At 43.5% G+C, this 19,860-nt stretch overlaps 3 protein-coding genes across 4 annotated transcripts in view; 2 read left to right on the top strand and 1 right to left on the bottom strand.

The window, feature by feature from the left end:
* Window positions 1-5,935, top strand: part of UBE2G1 (ubiquitin conjugating enzyme E2 G1) — a 32,060-nt gene extending 26,125 nt beyond the window's left edge. For both annotated transcript variants that reach the window (XM_081843670.1, XM_081843671.1), the window contains exons 4-6: window positions 763-941; window positions 1,981-2,106; window positions 4,859-5,935. In XM_081843670.1, coding sequence (XP_081699796.1) covers window positions 763-941; window positions 1,981-2,067 — 266 coding nt within the window. In that variant the 3' untranslated portion in view covers window positions 2,068-2,106; window positions 4,859-5,935. The remainder of the gene's footprint in view (window positions 1-762; window positions 942-1,980; window positions 2,107-4,858) is intronic.
* A 5,071-nt stretch (window positions 5,936-11,006) lies between these two features.
* Window positions 11,007-13,201, bottom strand: LOC309331415 (RNA-binding motif protein, X-linked 2-like). Its single transcript, XM_081843648.1, has 2 exons — window positions 13,142-13,201; window positions 11,007-12,017 (listed from the first exon to the last, which is right to left on the bottom strand). The coding sequence occupies exons 1-2, from the start codon at window positions 13,184-13,186 to the stop codon at window positions 11,313-11,315; spliced, it is 750 nt and encodes a 249-aa protein (XP_081699774.1). The 5' UTR covers window positions 13,187-13,201; the 3' UTR covers window positions 11,007-11,312.
* The window catches only part of ANKFY1 (ankyrin repeat and FYVE domain containing 1), a 49,145-nt gene continuing 42,430 nt past the window's right edge, over window positions 13,146-19,860 (top strand). Inside the window, exon 1 of the mRNA XM_081843459.1 lies at window positions 13,146-13,194. Within this exon, the coding sequence (XP_081699585.1) occupies window positions 13,185-13,194 (10 nt within the window). The 5' untranslated portion in view covers window positions 13,146-13,184. The remainder of the gene's footprint in view (window positions 13,195-19,860) is intronic.

Here is a 19,860-nt window from a genome sequence, read left to right as displayed (position 1 = left end):
TATTTATGGTCAGAGAAATGCCTTGAGTACATTTTCAATTTTCAGTGGAAACTTTGAGATCATCCCACAAGATAGATGCCACAATGGAGAAAGCTGTTTTCCTCTCCACTGTAAGATGTACATCAGCACAATGTGAAACAATGAATAGGGCCTCCTTCACTGGGACCTGTTTTCGGATTAGCCTCTGTTCCCCATTTTTAAAATGGAAATAATTGTGTATTGGATTACACAGCAGTTGCTATAGTCAACTAACGGCATACTTCTACTGGTGTATTTGAAGATAAAGATAATTAGCAGTGGTGAATTGCAGTTTCCAGTTTAGCTGGTGGATCCATATATTGTGAATGTAAGCAGAGCCCTGCTGGATTGGACCAAAGGTCCATCTGTTTCAACTTGCCCTTCCCAAGAGCCAGACACATGCTTCCACAAACAGGGCATGAACATCACTGATAATCATTGATAGGTTTATCCTCCCCTATCTAACATTCATCACCACATCTTTGGGCAGCAAATTCCATATATTAACTAGTTGTGAATCCTATTGTCAGTCGACTGAATCTTGCTCATTATTAACACTTGTACTCCATGTTTCTGACAAATATTCCTATTAATGTTATCCTTAATAGTTGGGTGGAATTGATAGCCATAGCAGAGGACAAAACTCTCCATCAGCTCACTACTTTGCTTTTCACTGTTATCTGAAGACAGGACTTCTGCTACGATGTTAAGGCTCTGAAATTCTATGTTTTTTCTTCTTGGTAGTTGATAAAAATGGTGATGTCTGTATTTCCATCCTTCATGAACCTGGTGAAGACAAATATGGCTATGAGAAACCTGAAGAACGCTGGCTTCCCATCCATACTGTGGAAACCATAATGATTAGTGTAATTTCTATGCTGGCAGATCCCAACGGTGACTCTCCTGCTAACGTTGATGCAGCGGTATGACTTGCAGCTTGTAAATAAATCTCTTCCCAGCATTACTGTTGAAATACCGTGGAATGGTTTCACGGCACGCAGCTTTATCCCCTTAAGATGACTTTTTAGTAATAAAAGGGATAGGAGTTGAACAAAAGTAATGTGGTCATGGTATAATTTCAAGTGTAATAAGAGTTTCTCCCTATTTTGCTGTCCATATTCAGAGGTGACCATCATCTCTGGATTTTTTTTTTTTTAAATAAGAAAAAAAAAGATTACAAATATGGCTGCTTAACTGTGTGAACAAGCTTCCCCTCAATGACAGGCATGTATGTAGTAAATACACTTACAGTGGTACCTCGTGTTGCGTAACCTCCAGGTTATGGAATCTTCGGGTTACGGTCGCGGCAAACCCGGAAGTGGGTTTGCTGCATGCGCAGAAGCACTCTGCGCGCTTTGCGCAGAAGCACTCTGCTGCGCCATGCGTGTGCGCAGTAGCAGTCATCTGGTTGTGAAATTTTCGGGATATGGCCGGGCCTCTGGAATGGATCCCGTTCGTAACTGGAGGTACCACTGTATTACATTATAGTTGTCCAGTTATTTATATGTACCTGCCCTTTCCTGCTCATCTTGTGTGCTTAGGTTGAGAAGAGTTCCTACTTGATTGATACACCACTGCATATAGTGGAGTATCACTTCTGTTTAGGTTCTTTGTCTCAGAAAGAGCTGCATACCTTTAAACCTCTGACTGAACTTATACAAGCATGGAATATGGTTTCTAATTGTCCATGAGTTTGGAGTTTTTCCTGGTACTGCCAAATTGGACTTGAAAATGTAGAAGGAAGTGTTTCAGGAACTGTGGTTTCAATATTCTGCTTTGATCCTGGTATGTCTTGCTAAGTGGAAAGAGCAGGATGATTGATTACGCAGATCTGATTAACTTACTCAAGATGCAGGATTTGGCACAGAATGTTGATTCTTCTAGCTTAGAATACATATAACCCTAATGAAGTTACTTGTGGTGGCTTGAAGAATCATTTGAAATTTGGATTTTAATTTACAGAAAGAATGGAGGGAAGATAGAAATGGAGAATTCAAAAGGAAAGTTGCCCGCTGTGTAAGAAAAAGCCAAGAGACTGCTTTTGAGTGACACTTAATTCAGCAGCTAGTAGCTTCACTTTTTTTCAGGGTAAGTAGGGTTTTTTCTTTTAAAAAAAAAGGTTATGGAAAATTCCATTTTGCATTGGAAAATCCAGAAAGTGTTTGTTACATGTTGAATGCTCAAGGCAGTGAGGTAAGTATTCACGTTCTACAAGTGTGTATTTCCTCTCTCTCTCGCTTCTGCATTTATTCAGCAGATAAGATTTTGTTTTCCTTTATTGCTAGGAGATAGTTCTTTAATGTTCAGGCCAGATTATTTTATTATATTTATATATTGTAGTATTTTCATATTTTACACACTCACACCACAGTTCTCCCACTCCAGTCACAAAAGGCTCCTGAAACTGAAATTAGAGCACCATTTCTTCTTTAAACAAAATTTATATACTGACTGATGGAGGGAGAACCCTCTAAGTAGTTTACAACATTATAAAACATTAAATCAATTAAAAACAGGTATGAAAAATAATCAAAAGGTGATAAAAACCAGTTGTGGCTGAAAAGAAAACACATGTAACTTCTACACGTCGGAATAGCCTTGGCTAAACAAACATGTTTTAAACATTGCATACAGCACTGGAGTTTTGATACACATGATAGAACACTGTCCATAGCCCCAGTCCCTGAAAAATCCTAGCAAGAGCCCAAGTGGTATAGTTCGCTGTGTGAACCCAGTCTAAATCCCTGCTCAGAAGCAGAAGCTACTGGGGTAACATGCTTCCTGTGCTGTGGAAATAAGGGGCGGTGTGGGAGAGGGCCATGTATTGTCACACTTCCCTTCCTTGGAGGGAAGAGTGGGGTTAAAAAAAATTGCAGCTCCACAAGCTCTGGCTGAGTGTACAAGGAGCAGAACCAGACGACGCTATGGCTTAGGTATTGGGTCCCAAACCTGGGGCCTGAACCTGTTTCAGAAGTCGTTTAAAAGACACATAAATGTCAAAGACTAGCCCGCGTACTTGGAGATACTTACAGAACCTGAGAATAGTGCAGCCTTCTAGCTTTTTGTTTCCTCAAAGACAAAGTACTGGTGTCAGGGGCTCGGTGAACAGGGGCTCGGTGAACACTAAGCAGGACTGGACACTGCTGATATCTCCATGCAACACCTGGTTATAAGTAAAGTTATAACTCTTATCCCACCCCTGCCCTCAGCAAAAGAAGTAGTAGTCGTGTCTGGAAAATGTCAGCTTTTCAGCAGAAGCCTATTTGCCTAATATAACTCCAGTAGTACACTCCAAAGCTAAGCCATCCTGCATGAATGGAACATGTTTTGCTTAATAATTTGTGCCAGAGTTGGTAAAACATTAGTCTCTGTTGCTTGTATGTGTCTCTGTAGCACTTGTGGTTACTGCTGATGGTAATCCTGCAACTGATGATTTCCAAAGAATCTTGGTGTTGCCAGCTGAAAACTAAACATGCAGCTTTTGATGTATGTATATGAGAACTAGCTGTTTTTGGTAACTAGGCTTCTGCTTGTCTGTGTTGGCAGATATGCCCCTCACCCCAGTGGTTGAACTTTGCACTTGGCTTCATTAAATGCTGAGTTAGTCCCCTTTCAAGATTCCCTCAAACACTCCATTGGGTATCGGGTGGTCATGGGGTTACACCCTTAACAGGACACTCGTATCTCTAATTTTGGGTTTGGGGGTTGCTTCTCAGTTGTTCAATCAGTGAGAAACTTATTGGGCAGTAAGCCTTCCGAATGCAGGGATATCTTAGCTGAGTTGTGTGGCCTGTACAAAAAAGCAATCCCACCCATTGCACATTGTAGAGGACTACTGCATGTGCCATATAAATGCTTGTGTCTTTTGCCTGTAATGAATGTTTTACTGCAGGCAGATTTCCTCTCTGCAGCTGGCATGTTATTGCCACTGATGGTTTGAGTTGCCAAACTACCATTTTGGCACAGTATATTGTACTGCTACTCCCACTTACTATTGATGCTTTTGGGATGCTTAATTTTAGTAGCTGCTGAGGGAAAAAGAAACCATGCTAGTATTGTAGCTGAGTAGGTTTGACAACTAAGGTTATAGTGTTCTTGGTCTCAGCAAGTGAGCCCTGAAGCCCTGATACTTCAGTTCCCATTGCTCTTGCTGTAAATAAGTAAGATGCCTTTAACTGGGCAACAACCTGCTCAAAGTATACAAATTTGTAAGTTTCACAGAAATATTTAATGAGAATAATGGGAAGTAGCACCTAAAGGACACTGATGTAAAGAACAGACTCTCCTACACACTCAGTTGGTAGATGGAGCAGTCTTTTTGAGTGAGCTGTTCCTGTCAGAAGTGGCTAAAAACATGCGTGGCTGAATACAACTTTGCTGAAAACACAGGTTTTTCAGTGATGTGTGTAGGTCTTTTGTAACTTGAACATTCTGATGTATTTCACTAAGGCAATGCTGCCAACTTGATGTGCCCCTCAACATATTTGTTTTTCAAATGGGGCTTGCAGAAGATCAAACCATAGTTTTTAGTTTAGGAAATGGCAGTTAAAGTTCTATTGAATCTCTGTAAAATACTTAAGTACAGAAGATGCTCAATGTGTTAGTATTCTAGTTGTGTGCTCCCTGTAGGACTGGCCTCCGGAAAGCAACCCTAGAGCAAACCTAACTGGGGCTCTGAACAGCAGTTCAGATGCTGGTACTGAGAGTTCTCATATCAGCCTATCTTGGAAGCACTCGCTACAGAGAACTTTCTTTTTCGGTCTGCTGCAGCCTGTCATTTGATGATGCTATAAAGACTAGATCTAGTTTGGCTGATGGTTCTTTGTTCTTGCCTTTGTAGGTCTCCAATTGAGGAACATGGCACTGTTTTTCCTGCACTCTATCCACCTAATGCTGGACTTCTGTTTATACCAAGTTGGCAGACACTGGCTGGAACTGGGCTGCAATAAAACATGCCAGTTATTAATGCTGACAAAGAGCCTAACAAGTGCCAACAAGGATTTGCGCATTTTGAAAACTAATGGAACTGCTTTAACCTTCAGGAAGAATTGTAAAGATGTGTACATAGCACAACATGATCCGGATAATATATACTGTTCATGTACATCCACAAATACACATTGTACCAAATAATGCTGTCTTGTAGTTAGAATAAGAATCGTGTAAATTCTAAAGATTTTTAGCAGGTTTTCCATTTTTCTCTTCTCCCCCCCTCCCTGGTTTTCCCTATGAGTCTTTAAAATTTCTCGTGAAGCATGTCAGTCTAAAACAAATTAGGATTTAAAAATTCTGTTTTAACTTTTTCTTTTCAGCCATTGAAGATTCATTAAAATCTCTCACTTTAATAAAGTTTAATACCTTTGTAATGCTGTCCCTTCCCCCTTACCTTTTTTTCAGATTACATAAATACAACACAGATCTATTACTTGATTCTAATGATGACTTGAGCACTGTCATCAGGAGGTGCAGTTCCTTCCCTTGCATTATGACACAGCTGTGCTCATCTCTTGGCTTGGATGTAGCAATAAGATTTTACAGCTGTGGAGCACCCTTGAGCCTGTTATCTTTCCCAAAAGGGTTGAGAGCATTTGTTTTGGAAGTGGTCAGCTAAGTATGTTAGCCCAATATAGGATGAACTGCTTTCTTTTGATTTCTTGCCTGGTTTGAAGTTGGATAAATAAAAGCATGCAGAGCTGTAGGCTTTCAAGTGAGTTCTGGTTTTGCTATCAAATGCTATTTCCCTTTCCCTCTTCTTCCTCTTTCCCCCCTCCTTATATTTCTTTGCCTTTTGATCTCCTGCAGGTTTTCCTCACTTAATGTATAAAGACAAATTGCGATGTATATTTTCATGTAACTTGATTTTGGAATTCTGTCACCTTCTGTAGTGAGTTCTTCCAAAATATAAATTTTTCCAATAGCTTGGTGTCAAGTTGGCTGTTATGCAGTATAAAAAATGAGAGCACATTTTCAGAGAGCATTAAGCATGATGATGTTGGTAGCCGATGGACAACAACTGCTTGAGACTTCATCAAAAGGTGACTCGTATTCTTGGAAACTGACTTCTAAGGAGTTCAGTGAACCTCCATGGAAAGTGACTGTAACCTGATAATGCAGAAGATAGAAAAAATGCATTGAATTTTGCTTTGGTTGAAATACTGAGTGGTTGTTCCTTTGGAAATTAACTGTTCACATAAGCCAAAGTTGGACAAGTATAATATTCAACTGTAGACTCAGGGTGTTTCCAGACTGGGGATTAATTTGCAAACAGGTCATAGACAACCATGGTTATTTTATTTACCAGGTTTTTCCTGGGGAGAGTAAATGGGGGAAGGAAATGTGGGCTGGTATTTTGATGCTAACTTTGTGTGGACACTATATATTAAAAAAGCATGCCTGAGGAGCACTGATTCTGCAGTCAACACCCATCCAGCAGCACCCTTTGATATGGAGGAAGAATAAATAAAATGACCATACTGAGAGGGAGGGGGGTGGCACCATTGCAGAGGCCCTTCTTAATGGCAAAACTCCTTGCAACAATGGCTTTATGTTCTGGGCCAGTGTAATCTCTCCTCATTTGAGGCATTTAATCTTGCAATGTTATATTCACTGTAGGATTTACTTGTAGGCTTCTTTGGTCTTTTCGTTCTGCAGCAATTTGTTTCTGCTGTTTACAGCAGTGCTTCAAAGGAGTGGCTGGAGGCAAATTGCTTGCTTTAATTCTGAATCCACAAAGGAATAGTAGCAGCCTCCCTATGGTATAATGTGGGGGCAGGTGGCACTTAGGCTGAGTTACATGACACGAACGAAAAAGTACACACAGGTCCCTAGTAGTGCTGCATCATGCATTTGCCCCTGCAGTTCTTGACAAAACATACTAACTGCCCTCATTTTACAGTGACAGTACAGCCTCTAATGCCATGTAAATATCCTTCTGGTAGAAGGAAACATTTGTTAACATAGCAGAGGGACTGAGTTGAATGGGTCTTCTGTGGCTTTTTTGTTGAACGCAGTTAATTGCATTGGGTTTGAATGGATGGATCTATGTGCTTGTAAAGCAACCTTTAAGCAGAAGCACTTTTATAAGCAGTGGGCCAGACCTGCCTGCTTTCAGGGCTACCATTTCAAACAAAAGGAATTATGGGGAAGGGGGGGAACATATGCTAGGTTTCAGAGAGGAAAATAGTGTACCAGTTATGAATGCCAGGGGAATCACCATTGGTACCTGCCAATTAGAAGAAACAACAATTAAATCCTGAAATAGAGGTAGGGAGTTCTTGCCTCTGGATTTTCTTTAAAAGCAGCAATATTTTGTCCCATTTGTCTGGGTACATGCAGCAGCATAAAGTTACTCTAAGCTGCCATGAATTAGAAATGGTACTTAATTAAGTGCTCTCTTTTTAGCCAGACAGATGTATTTGCTGCTTCTGAGCTGTTTAGTACCCAGACACAATAGCTGGATTTAGACAATTGCTCAAACAAGAACCAAAATTGTTTGGCTCCTGCTGAGGTGGGGGGAGGAGAGTCCATGCCAGCCAGCTGGCTAGCATTTGTGCTCTTCTGCTTGCGTAAGACATAGGGGGGGGTTGTCTTACATTTTGGCCATCTATTCCATAATTAAAATATGAAGGGAAATATCCCAGTGTTTCTAGGGCAGCTATTGTGATCCAAAAGGCGGCCAGCTGGATGTGGAATAATAAGGTCTCCCAACAAAGCATTCACTTATTTGTCCCTTGAACACAAACTGCACTGCTGTGATGGCAGTTTGAGAGGGAGGAGAATTTCTCTTGTCACCTTGGGTGAAGCAGGGCTGAGCAGAGAACCCAGCTGGATTGTGGGAAAGCTTTGACTTTTCCATTGGAAGTGGGCAGGGGAGGGGGCCTAGGAGAGAGCAGGAATCTAACTCTTGTCAGTTCTAAAGGATCCAGAATGGTTTGGGAGGGGGTTGCTGGGGGATATTTCCCACTTCAGACAAATTAAACCACATCTTTTTGAAGAAGCTGTCAAAACTTTTAAGGCTAAAATCTAATTGATCATTGTGTTATATGAAGTTACAACATTATTTTGTGCTTGCTTTTTATAACAAGTTGTGTCCTGGCTACTGCTGGCATTAGACTTACTCTTTGGTTCTGAACATGTCTGCTTAAATCTGTGTTGTGGTTGATTGCAAGTTCTTACACTGTTACACCATTTAAAGGACTACTGTGGAAGAGTTCCTGTTATTGGTTGGTTGGTGACCAGGAAGAAAATGCTAATGCAGCAGTTTGACACCACACACACACATACTTTGAGACAGATGGATGCCAGCAAGGTGACAACTGCATGCTTTTTTCTTTTGTTGGAAATAAGCTTGGTTTCTTTTTTCCAAGCTCACCCCTAGAACAGTTATTCAGAAATGGGAATGTCTCTCCTATTCTTCTTTCGGGGCCTGATACAGATGGCTTTTAGAGTGCGGTTCTTGGGATATTAACCAGCTTGTTTTCTTGCCTTCTGGAGGTTTACAGGTCACTGCACAAACTGCAGGAAAGGCTGACCTGTCTCTGTTAAGAAGGGTATATTGGTGGGCATAGGAGGCAAGATGCCAACTGGATCCAAGGTTCAGTAGAAACGTCTCTTCCAGTCCTGACTTTTTAAATTCATTTGTATCTTGTCTTTCAGGAAAACATTTCCATTGCTTATCTTACTAAAAGTATGAATCGTAAAAAGAAGCTTGAAGGGTTTTAGCTCAGTGGGAGAGCATCTGCTTTGCATGCAGAAAATGCTAGGTTCAATTCCTGGCATTGCCAGGTAAGGATAGGAAAAACTCCTGTGTCTCTGAAACACAGGAGAGCCAATCAGTGTGAACAATACTGAGCAAATGGACCATTAAATTGGCTCAGTATAAGGCAGCTTCCTGAGTTCTTAGGAATGACATAGACCACTTCAATTTATAATTTTAAAAGCAGTACCTAAGTATGCATGCAGACCATAGGGATTATGATTTTGAGTATTGCACTACAAGAAAATGTCTTCAGCGTATCTAAAGACCTGTCAGATTTCCTCAGGGAGTGACACCACTGAAAAGCCCTATCCCTTGTATCTGTAAATTTAATTTTGGTGTCAGATATCTGGTCCTCCACAGGCAATCATGGGGCTTTTGTAGATGGTTATTATTATTATTATACTTTATTAAATTTGTATACTGCCCTATACCCACAGGTCTCAGACCAGTTCACGCCAGTGTAAAAGTGGTGGAGAATGTGTGGTTGTCTGAATATTGGACCTCAGTTCCCATCATTCATGACAATGGGCCAGGGTAGTTTAGGCAGGATGTAAATAATTTTTTGTACTCTGACTTTAGGGTAGGTAAAGGTAAAGGTACCCCTGCCCGTACGGGCCAGTCATGTCCGACTACAGGGTTGTGCGCCCATCTCACTTAAGAGGCCGGGGGCCAGCGCTGTCCGGAGACACTTCCGGGTCACGTGGCCAGTGTGACGAAGCTGCTCTGGCGAGCCAGCACCAGCGCAGCACACGGAAATGACGTTTACCTTCCCGCTAGAAAGCGGTACCTATTTATCTACTTGCACTTAGGGGTGCTTTTGAACTGCTAGGTGGGCAGGAGCTGGGACCGAAAGACGGGAGCTCACCCTGCCACGGGGATTCAAACCACCGACCATGCGATCGGCAAGCCCTAGGCACTGAGGTTTTACCCACAGCGCCACCCGCGTCCCTCTTTAAGGTAGTTAACACGGCACATTTCATTCTCTTTTTTGCATTGGATGTAGCTGGGGTACACAGCAAACTTCTGGGAGGAGCTTTTTCATCACTGGCTACTATGGAAGTATGTGCAGGAATTATTCTACTGTACTAAAATACTAAAATGTGAATACATGCTCTGGCAGATTGAACAAACGAGACCAGTAGTGGGTCTAGTGGTAAAGAAGGCTGTTTCTGCATGTGCTGTAGAAGGATGTGAGGGGCAGATGAGGCTTGCCAACCTGGGAAGGTAACCCATCTAGGAGAAGGAAAACTGATCCTAAACCTCCACTATCTTGCACATCTTCAGAAGAAATGGCTAAGGAGTAAACCCTGCAGAAATCCGGAGTGGACTTCCTAAGATGATTGCATGGCACTTTGTATGCCTCCTTCCGGCAACTCCTGCCAAGTTGGTGCCAAAACATATTGCTCTGCTTTCCTTTGGACCACATCAATGAGGCTGAGAGGTGGGGTTTGTCATCTGGGCAACCCAGGACCTCTGTTCGCACTGCCCTGGCTTGCATCCCAGGGCGGTTACTTCGGTGCTGCTAACACAGCGGTTTGACCTCCAAAGGCACACTCCATCTGTCTGTTTCTTGAGTCAGACAAATGTCAACAGCAACTACTAATGGAATTCAATGGGATACTACAAAGAATGCTACTTTATTCCTTCTTCCCAACCTGGAAAATATTAGGATTGGATAGCATATTAAAGATCTAGACAGCTCTTGGCACAATCAAATTTTAGGTAGCAATGGCGGCCACTAGGAAAACTGAAAATGCAGTGGTAGCATCGTACTTCAGTTCACTGAAACTCTGAACTTGGGTTTGCTCCTTTTCAATCTTACTTTGGTCCTAATGTAAAGTTCTACTGTAGTGTTGCTTTTGGATTTTAGCAAATGCCACAGAGGCCCAAGTCTGTAATAAGAGACATAATTAGCAGTGTAGTCTATATGCCTACACAGGAGTAAACTCCACTGAGTTCGGTGGGACTTATTCTCAGGTACATAAAAGGATTACAGTGTTTATTAGAAACCCATTTTCTTCCAGATTCTGTACTACTACGAAGGAGTGGAGATAAATGTTCTAACACTTATTGTTCTAATTTTTATTTTTCTCCATCACTATCCTGTTATTGGCACACAACTTACAAGTTTACAGAAAAGATTTTCTCTCTCCCCCCCCCCCCCCCATACAGGACAGGGAGAAGCAGAATTTAATTTTTACACACACAAAAACAACATGTAAAGACTTGGTCTATATGCAAATTTTATTATTCTGTTTCTAAAACCAATCCAAAGTTACTTAAAAAACGGAGGCCAACAGCACACAACATTAACTCCACCAAGGATTCAGGGCTCCCCTGCATGTCAGGTCTGTGGTGGCTTGAAGACGACTCCTTGCAGGGCTTCTCTTCTCTCACATCACTCCCAGGTTCATCTGCTTTCTGTTGCTCGGGGCCTTTTTTGGGGAGTATCTACCTTCTTGTGCTTCTGTGTATTATTCTCTGTTCTTTCCTGTCCCTGTCTGTGGCTGTCTGGAGACCTAACTCTCGCATGCTCCTACTTAGACTCCCGTTTATGTTGTGCCCAGCTTGCATGTTTGTGCCCAGATGTGCTACTCCAGGTCTGCTGATTCACATTGGCATGCCGTTCATACTTTGGGTCTTCCTTCTCCACTTTGATCTTGGTTTTAGGAGGCGAGCCTGCAAGCTGTTCCTCTTTCACCCGTTTTTGGTGCTCTCTTTTCTCTTTCTTCTTCTTGCATTTCTCTTTTTTGTGTTTCTTTACCACCACCTCACTGTCTTTGGGAGACTCTGGTGAACTTGGAGGTGTTTTAGCACCACATCCACTTTCTCGGAGAGCTTTTGTCACATCATCAATATCCTCAGAGTCTTTTGGTGGGCGGTAGTTAGCCACATGGTCCACACGAATTGTCCTTCCTTTAATCTTTATTCCATTAAAATTATCAACCGCAAGAATGGTGCTTCTCTGATCTTCATAGCAAATGAAACAGAAACCTTTGGATTTCCCTGTCTTCTTATCACGCACCAGATTTATGTTCACAATTTCCCCATACTGTGAAAACACACAAAGAATGTCGCCTTCCGTCAGCTCATAGGGAAGACCACCCACAAATACCCAAGCACTGTCACTGTACTCTGCATGCCAGGAGACCTTATCTTGTACACCAAGCTGTGCCTCACGCTCATTCAGCTCATTGATCAGCTTCACTTTGGTTAGTGGATTCATGCTGGTTCTCTTCGTCTATTGTGTGCAAAAAAAAAAAGAAATCTTTTAAAAACACTCATAAAAATTTACTGACCTTTCAAAAGCCCTGTTAGGTAGCAAATGCATTTACACTTCTGTTATGGCAGCGGAGTGGCCATGTGTTCTAATTTACAAAAGGCAGTCTTCTCTTTTCTCCTTTTTATTATTTATTGCACACCCCTCAACCTAAGGTCCCAGGATAGATTGCAACACAATACTGTATTAATATTAAAGCACAATATTTAGGATGCGGGTGGCGTTGTGGGTTAAACCACAGAGCCTAGGGCTTGCCGATCAGAAGGTCAGCAGTTCGAATCCCCATGACCGGGTGAGCTCCCGTTGCTCGGTCCCTGCTCCTGCCAACCTAGCAGTTCGAAAGCACGTCAAAGTGCAAGTAGATAAATAGGTACCACTCCGGCGGGAAGGTAAACGGCGTTTCCGTGCGCTGCTCTGGTGAACCAGAAGTAGCTTAGTCATGCGAGCCACATGACCCGGAAGCTGTACACTGGCTCCCTCTGCCAATAAAGCGAGATGAGTGCCGCAACCCCAGAGTCTGCTACGACTGGACCTAATGGTCAGGGGTCCCTTTACCTTTTTACAATATTTAAAACGGATTGATGTGTCGGACTACAGCCTGGAAGGCCACAGTTCAAATCCTAGCTCAGCTAGGAAGCTCAACCTGGGTGGCTTTGGGCCAGTCCCCGCCTCTCGGCCTACCTCACAGGGTTGGTGTGTTGAGGTTAAAAATGAGGGCGCGGGAGGACCACGTACGCCACCCTTGAGTACATAAAATAAAAATATGCTCAGAGAGGCACTTTGGCCATGGCCTCGCTGTTAAAAGCAAGACAAAACTTCCTCTCCGAGCAGAGGCGGTGGTACTCTGCACGTGCTCAGAGGCACATCGCCCTCGGGGCGGGGAAGGAAGACCTCGGAAAAGAACGCGCGATGTAAAACTGTTCCTTCGAAACCCGAAATCGGTGGTCCTCCTGCAGCTTCTTCCTAGCGGCCATAACTTCAGCCCAGTCAGGAAGGCTGTGCCGCTACTGCGCGTGCGCGCGCCGCCTCCTTTTCTCTCCTCCCCCCCCCCCTCTCTATCTCGCCCCTCCGCCTCCCGCTCTCACCTCAGATCTCGCGAGAGCTCCGAGGCAGCGGCCCAGGGCCAACATGGCGGAAGGTATGCGCGATGCGGGCGGCGGCGGCGGCAATGCCAGCTGCACCTTGAGGAGCGGGAGGGTTTTTTCTCCCACCTCAGGCGGTTTTTCTGTGGGGCGGAGCGCTTAGCTAACAGTGGTTTTGGTGCTGCGGGGTGGGGGCAGATTGAAACCGGCTCGGAGGGCGGGGGGGGGGGAGTGTTTGGGCGTGCCTCGTTTATTTGTGGTAGTATTTTATTTAACTCTCTTCCCTCCCCAGGAGATCGAGGCAGGATAGGTGGACCTTTTCCCCACCCCCGTCTTACATCCTCACAAGAGCCCTGGGAGGTAGGCGAGGCCATAGCGGTGCAGCGGTTAGAGAGAATGTGGACCAGGGCTTGGGAGAGACCGGGGTTCAAATCCTCCCCACGCCACGCCTCCATCTCGGCCAAGTGACCTTGAGGGCAGGTCACAGCCCCTCAGCCTGACCTACCTCGCAGGGTTTGTTTTATTGGCGCCGTAAAATTTATAGACCATTGATTTTAAAAGGCAGGCAAACAAAAAAAGGCACGCAAACAAAAAAAAAGGACGCAAACACACACACATCAAAGCAATTTGCAAAGGATGAAATACTAAAATATAGAAAAATTCACAACCCTGCCTTCAAAATACAAAAGTTAAGATAACTGAAGCAGATTAAAAGTATCTTGGCTTTCTGGGTAGACTTCTAGCAGGTGCCCAAAAAAAAGAGAACGGTGAAGGCGCCTGCTTGTTCTCAATAGGCAGGGAGTTCCAAGGTGCACTAAAGGACCGAGCTCTTACAAATACGGAACGGGTATGATGTGGCATCTGTAAGTACTGCTGATTCCGCTGATCAAAGCCATTGAGTGGGTGCACATCTGATAAAGTAAACTTGTGCCGAGTTGTTGAGGGCTTCATATGCCAATAGTAACACCTTGAACTTGGCTCAGTAGCAAATTGGCAACTAGTGCAGGGCTCTGAGCACAGGTGTTATGGGTTGACGATGCCTTGCTGCTGTCAGCAATCATGCTGCAGCATTCTGCATGAACTGCAACTTCCGGATCAGGAGCACATTGCAGTAATCCAGTCTTGAAGTAATCGATGCATAAACTACTGTGGCAAGGCAAGGGTTGTGAGGAGGTCGCCTGGGAGTGAGTGTTACTTGGCCCTGGGTGGGGTGTTGTATGTATGCAGTGGGGCGTGAGAGAGACTTTTCCAACAACTCTTTCTGCTTGGTGAGTTAAGTGTGGAAGTAGAGGAAGACTATCATCCTAGATAGGAGGTGTTTCTTTGAAATGGGGGAGTCATAGTGGCATCACTCCACCCCTGTATGCATGCACCCACCCACCCACTTAGGAACATAAAGAGTCTGCCCTATACAGTGTCACTTTCTACACTGACTGGTGGTAATGGTGTGTCCATTTGTCTGTCCTATCTCCTGGCATCTAGTGCTTTTAATTGAACCTAGGACCTTCTACATGAAAAAGTGTAGTTGGCCCCACTGAGTTACATGTGGGCAAATCCATACCATAGATTTAAACTGCATTCAGCAAACACTTAAAGCACACAACCTCCGCCCTCCAAATAATCATGGGAACTCTAGTTTACCCCTCACAGATATACCATTCCTTATCAAACTATAGTTCCTAGGATTCTTTGGGGAAATATATGTGCTTTAAATGTGCTCTGGGTGTGTTTTTAATGTATGGTGCAGATCTGCCAGTCTCTCCCTCTAGTTGCCTATCAGTAGCAGCTTTCTAAGAGTCCAGTGGAAAATGCCATGGATTGAACCTGGCACCTTCTGCATTCAAATTCTGTGCGTATGACCCTTCCCATATCTCAGCTGCTTAGAACTCAGCTTGTTGCCTCGATTGTTAGTACTGTATCCCCTAAACAACTTCAGTTAAGGCATACATTGTTTCCTGCACACCCACAACAGCACAGCGGCTTTAAGACACTTTAGTAACTCTTCCGAACTTTTTGTAAAGGATTATAAAAATCACCTCCATATTATTTTGTGTATTCATGTTGCTTTTCTGTAACATGTCTCTGGCCCAGGGAGAGTGCAGTCATTGTTATCATTTATACAGTACCCTCAGTGTGAATGGCCCTTCACAGAGAAGGCTGCCCAAGAACTGAAGTGGTGCTAGATCCCACCCAAAGCTGGGATCTACTTAGTAATAGTAGTCATGGCCCATGGGGTCCTTGGTGTGCATGCTATTTTACAGAGGCAAAACAAGGCAGGGGAAGGTTCCTGCTGGAAGAGATTCATTCTGTTATGCATAACGCAGTCTGTGTGCATGGTGCTTTATAGAATTACAGCAAGACAACAGGTCTCTGCCTGAAACAGCTTACAATGTAAAAGTCTAGAGGTGGTGTGGAGGATGGAGGCAGAGAGGGAGGCAGGCTGAAGCCAAGGTTAACAGTGGGGAGGAATGTGCATTAGGTTTACTTGTATCTATGTGGGCTTCATTTCACTAGGAGATAAGAACTAAGGAATTTTGTGAAAGCATCCATAAAAAGTTAGCCTTTGGTGAGGGATATGAACAAAAGCAATTAAAAGCAAAGGGAAGTTTATTCAGTTGTTTCTTTTGCGGAGGATAAGAAGATGAGGGATCCTAGAATTGTAGAGTTGCACGGGACCACAAGGGTCATCTAGTCCAACCTGCCCTCCCCAATGCAGGAATATTTTTGCTGAACTTGTGGCTCAAACCCACAACCCATCTCATGGATGTTTCCTTGAGCATTGGGCTTATGTGTGTGGTAGGGAGGGCCCTTGAATGTACTTGTTCCTGGAAAAATATAGCAGGAAATGTATGTAAGGGTTTGTATTTCTTTTCCTTGAAGGAGCTTGGGGTGGCATACATACTTATCCCTTCTCACCTCTTATTTTCCTCCCTGCAAATCTCTGAAACAGGTTAGGTTGAGAAACAGTGGCAGGTTCAAGTTCGTCTGGTTAATTTCATGGCTGATGTGGGATTTTGACCCAGCTCTTTCCATTTGTGGAAGGTTTCAGTGACATCAGTGAGTCTTCATTGGTAGTAAATGCACTTAGAATAGGGTGTTTTGTTGCATGAAGCAAGCTAGGTTGCAGTGCTAAACAAATCCAGCCCCATGTACTATTTTGTAAATATGTTTAAGACTACAGCTCATGTCATATTTTCATGGGGTCCTGTTTAAGGCAGATTTACAGACATGAAGTCCAATTTAGTTCAGTGGGGCTTCTCCCTAGTTAGTGTGTGTAGGATTGTGGCATTAGATTTAGAAAGGACTAGCTGCCAAGTAAGTGACCATAAGATTGCACCCATACCTAAATGCTAGTCTCACCTCAATGAATGAATGACCATTTCTTTAGGATTGAGCTGTTCAGTTGCATATCCAAGAACATTATTATTTTTATTACATTCTAAAAAAGAAAAGAGGCCAATTTTTTATTAGCCCAGATCCGTAGCCCTTGTGCATTTCTGCTCTATTCAAGATAAAAGGGAAGTTTCAGAAATGTGCAAAAACAAGAGCCCACCCACATGCTTTTGTTTTTGTTGTCGCTTTGAGGAATGGAACATGTGTCACCTGCCTCTCTCTCCTTCTGTCAAGCAGTGGCTCCCAGCAGGCAGTGCTTCCCCCACCCATTGCTCTTTCATCAGGGTGGGAGGCGGGAAGGAATGCAGGGTGGGATTGAGGAGCACTGGAGCTGAGGATAAACTGGGGGTCAGATGGGAATATACCCTGGACTGGATCTGGCCAACAGACCAGCAGTACTTCGCCTTTGCTGTAAAGTGGCTTCAGAGTTATTGTCTGGATCCAAGGCAGCCCTTGCCAACAGCTTTGCCAGTTGGAACTAATGGGAGCTGCCTCCCAAAACCTCCAAAGAGTTCCAGATTGGCTAAGGTTGATCTAAGAAAATTCACTTTTTAATTTTCCTTAGGCCATGATTCTGGCAACCTTAGGCAGGATACCCACCTAACTGTAACTACACTTTGCAGCTGAAATAATGACAGATGTATATAATAACCGATGGTAGGACTAATTTTTGTTGATAATGTAGAGGACAAGCTTTTGATCAGAGTAGGCTATCAAATTGTTTAAAAATGAGCGCTCTTATCCGGCTTGTTTAGCAGTGTTGTGGAGGAAACAAACTCAAACCTTGGCTTAGCATTGCACCCAGGTTCATGGTTTGTTTTGCTCAAACCATGATTGGTTAGCCAAGAACAATCCTTGGTTTACTATCTTAGTTTGGATGTAATGCTGCGCCAAGGAATGTGGTGTGTTTCTTCTGTGCTCTTGTGGAATGGTTTCTGATTTACTGTGACATGCACACACAGTCACAGATTGCATATCCGTTTAGTAAATTTTTATTTGCTTTCCATATAGTCATTTCACTTTCCTGGGATGTTCAGAGATGACTTGGATTTTTTAAACAGTACTGAAAATTGTGCAACACCTACATGTGATGATCTGGCAGATTTTACTGACTTCCTCTCACAGCCAGAGATCCGTCCACGCAGTTTCATTTCTCAGAAAGTTTTCTTGGGAGAATAAGAAGAACCCAGATCTTCGTAATGAAGAGACCTGCTTTTAAGGTTTCTTTCCCCTCAAATTTCTGAAGTGTTTGTCTTTGGTTGGTTTGTCCTCTGTGCCCTGGGTGAGCAAATGGTAGTAGATAAATAATCACAACAAAGTGTGGGTGGGCAAGTTTTTCCAAAGTAAATAGGACTTGGCTTAATGGTAAAAGCTGTGAGGCAGTGTTGTGCAACAATGTGGATTGCTGCCCACTTAAAGAAGTTACTTAGTTTATTGAGTAAATTGGTTGAATATGAATAACTGTGCACATGAATGAGCAGTTCAAAAGAAAAAGCATATACTTCCCTGTTTTTAGATAATAGATAGGTTACAGCAGTTAAGAGACATTCCCACTTGTGTTTGAGAAGAGATAAGTCCTCTGGTAAAAACACTAGCCATTTGCACCAGCTAGATTCAAAATAAGGCTTCAGTTCTTTAGTTGATTGAGCCATTAAAACATGCTTTTTTGAGTCAAATGGGTTGTTTTAACATTCTATCCTTAGTCTGTGTCACTGAAGAACTGTATGTGTCATCTTTGAATATCAACCAGGCTGGAAAAATCCCATCTGGACATCTAGAGATCTCTTGCAAAAGTCCTCAAATAGAAGGAGATAAACTTTAGCATTGCCCTAAATGTGGGTGGCGCTGTGGGTTAAACAACAGAGCCTAGGGCTTGGCAATCAGAAGGTCGACAGTTTGAAACCCTGCAACGGGGTAAGCTCCCGTTTCTCGGTCCCTGCTCCTGCCAACCTAACAGTTCGAAAGCACGAAGTGCAAGTAGATAAATAGGTAAACGGGAAGGTAAACGGCGGGAAGGTAAACGGCGTTTCCATGTGCTGCTCTGGTTTGCCAGAAGCGGCTTAGTCATGCTGGCCACATGACCCGGAAGCCGTACGCCGGCTCCCTCGGCCAGTAAAGCGAGATGAGCACCGCAACCTTGGACCTAATGGTCAGGGGTCCCTTCACCTTTATCTTTAATAGTTGCAGTCAAGCTAATGGTTTAGACCAGCCTTCTCCAACTTGGTAGCTACCAATCCCTGACCATTGGCCATACTGGATGGGCAGATGGAAGCTGGAGTCCAAGAACGTCTACAGCTCTACAGTTTCCCCAACCCTTGCTTTAACAAATGGTTTATCTGCTGGCCAGCTAAGTAGTTGGTTTCTACAAGAAGCAACCACAACCTGCTCTGAATATATCTAGAGATGCTGAATGCTCTGCTGCAGATGAAAGCATTCCATGCAATGCCTAACTATGCATTATTCAGTGAAAGTTCCCTGATCAATACTGGTATCCTTCACTGCCTTAAAGTGATGGTGTGTGATTTTCTTGTAAAGCTTTTGGCTTTCTTAACCATGAAAGGTAAATTCTATATAGAATTGTAGAGTTGGAAAGGACCCTGAGAATCAACCCCCTGCAACGCAGAAATATGCAGCTGTCCCATGTAGGGATCAAACCTGCAACCTTGGCATTATCAGCATCACACTCAGTATAACCGGATAATATAGTGGCAGTATTTAGATTGCAAGACTTCATTCTCTTTTTTTCAGTCCAAACTGAAGGACTCCTGGGAAGAGTTGCGGTTGAGTTTGCTTGGCTCATTTTGTTTGTTACAATTATTCATATTCTGCCTTTCAGGAAATGTATCCTTTCAAGGTTGCTGAGAATTAAGATTGAACTTCATTAAAACATGCACACTCAATAAACAGCATGAAACTAAATGATTCGATTGTGGCCAAGTGCAGTAGTTAAGATGGAAGGCAGCTGTTCCAGCATGCTTAAGGACCAACCATGGAGTCACTACTCACCAGTATGTATTGAATAGGGAGTCGCTGCCCATGTGCATCCTTTGTAGAGTTCCTTTCACTGTTAAACATGCCTTGCTGGAGCCTGCATAGGATCCTGAGATCTAAGGAGACATCATGTAGGGGCTGGTCAAACCAGAACAGGGTGCAGGGATTGCCTCTTGATGACCCTGGGGAGTGGGTGCAGAGTTCAGAGTGGCATACTGGGAGGCTATACCACAGGAACACCCCCTTCCTGCCCAGGATCCAACTCCTCATCGATAACTGACTATTGGAGCATCTCCTTTCACTCATGGCCCTGACGAAGTCTGTTCAAAACCACTGGG

This window comes from Podarcis erhardii, assembly GCF_964252035.2.
Source record: "Podarcis erhardii genome assembly, chromosome: 16".
In the NCBI taxonomy this organism is placed as follows: domain Eukaryota; kingdom Metazoa; phylum Chordata; class Lepidosauria; order Squamata; family Lacertidae; genus Podarcis; species Podarcis erhardii.
The sequence above is the reverse complement of the archived record's forward strand: the minus strand, read 5'-3'. Positions and strand labels throughout refer to the sequence as shown.

What these genes read in the sequence shown, in the direction of transcription:
- LOC309331415 (XM_081843648.1), bottom strand. Translation starts at nt 13,186, where the DNA reads ATGTTGGCCCTGGGCCGCTGCCTCGGAGCTCTCGCGAGATCTGAG. An exon ending in GAGCTCTCGCGAGATCTGAG is followed by an intron (nt 12,018 to 13,141) that starts GTGAGAGCGGGA and finishes TGCACACAATAG; the next exon opens with ACGAAGAGAACCAGCATGAA.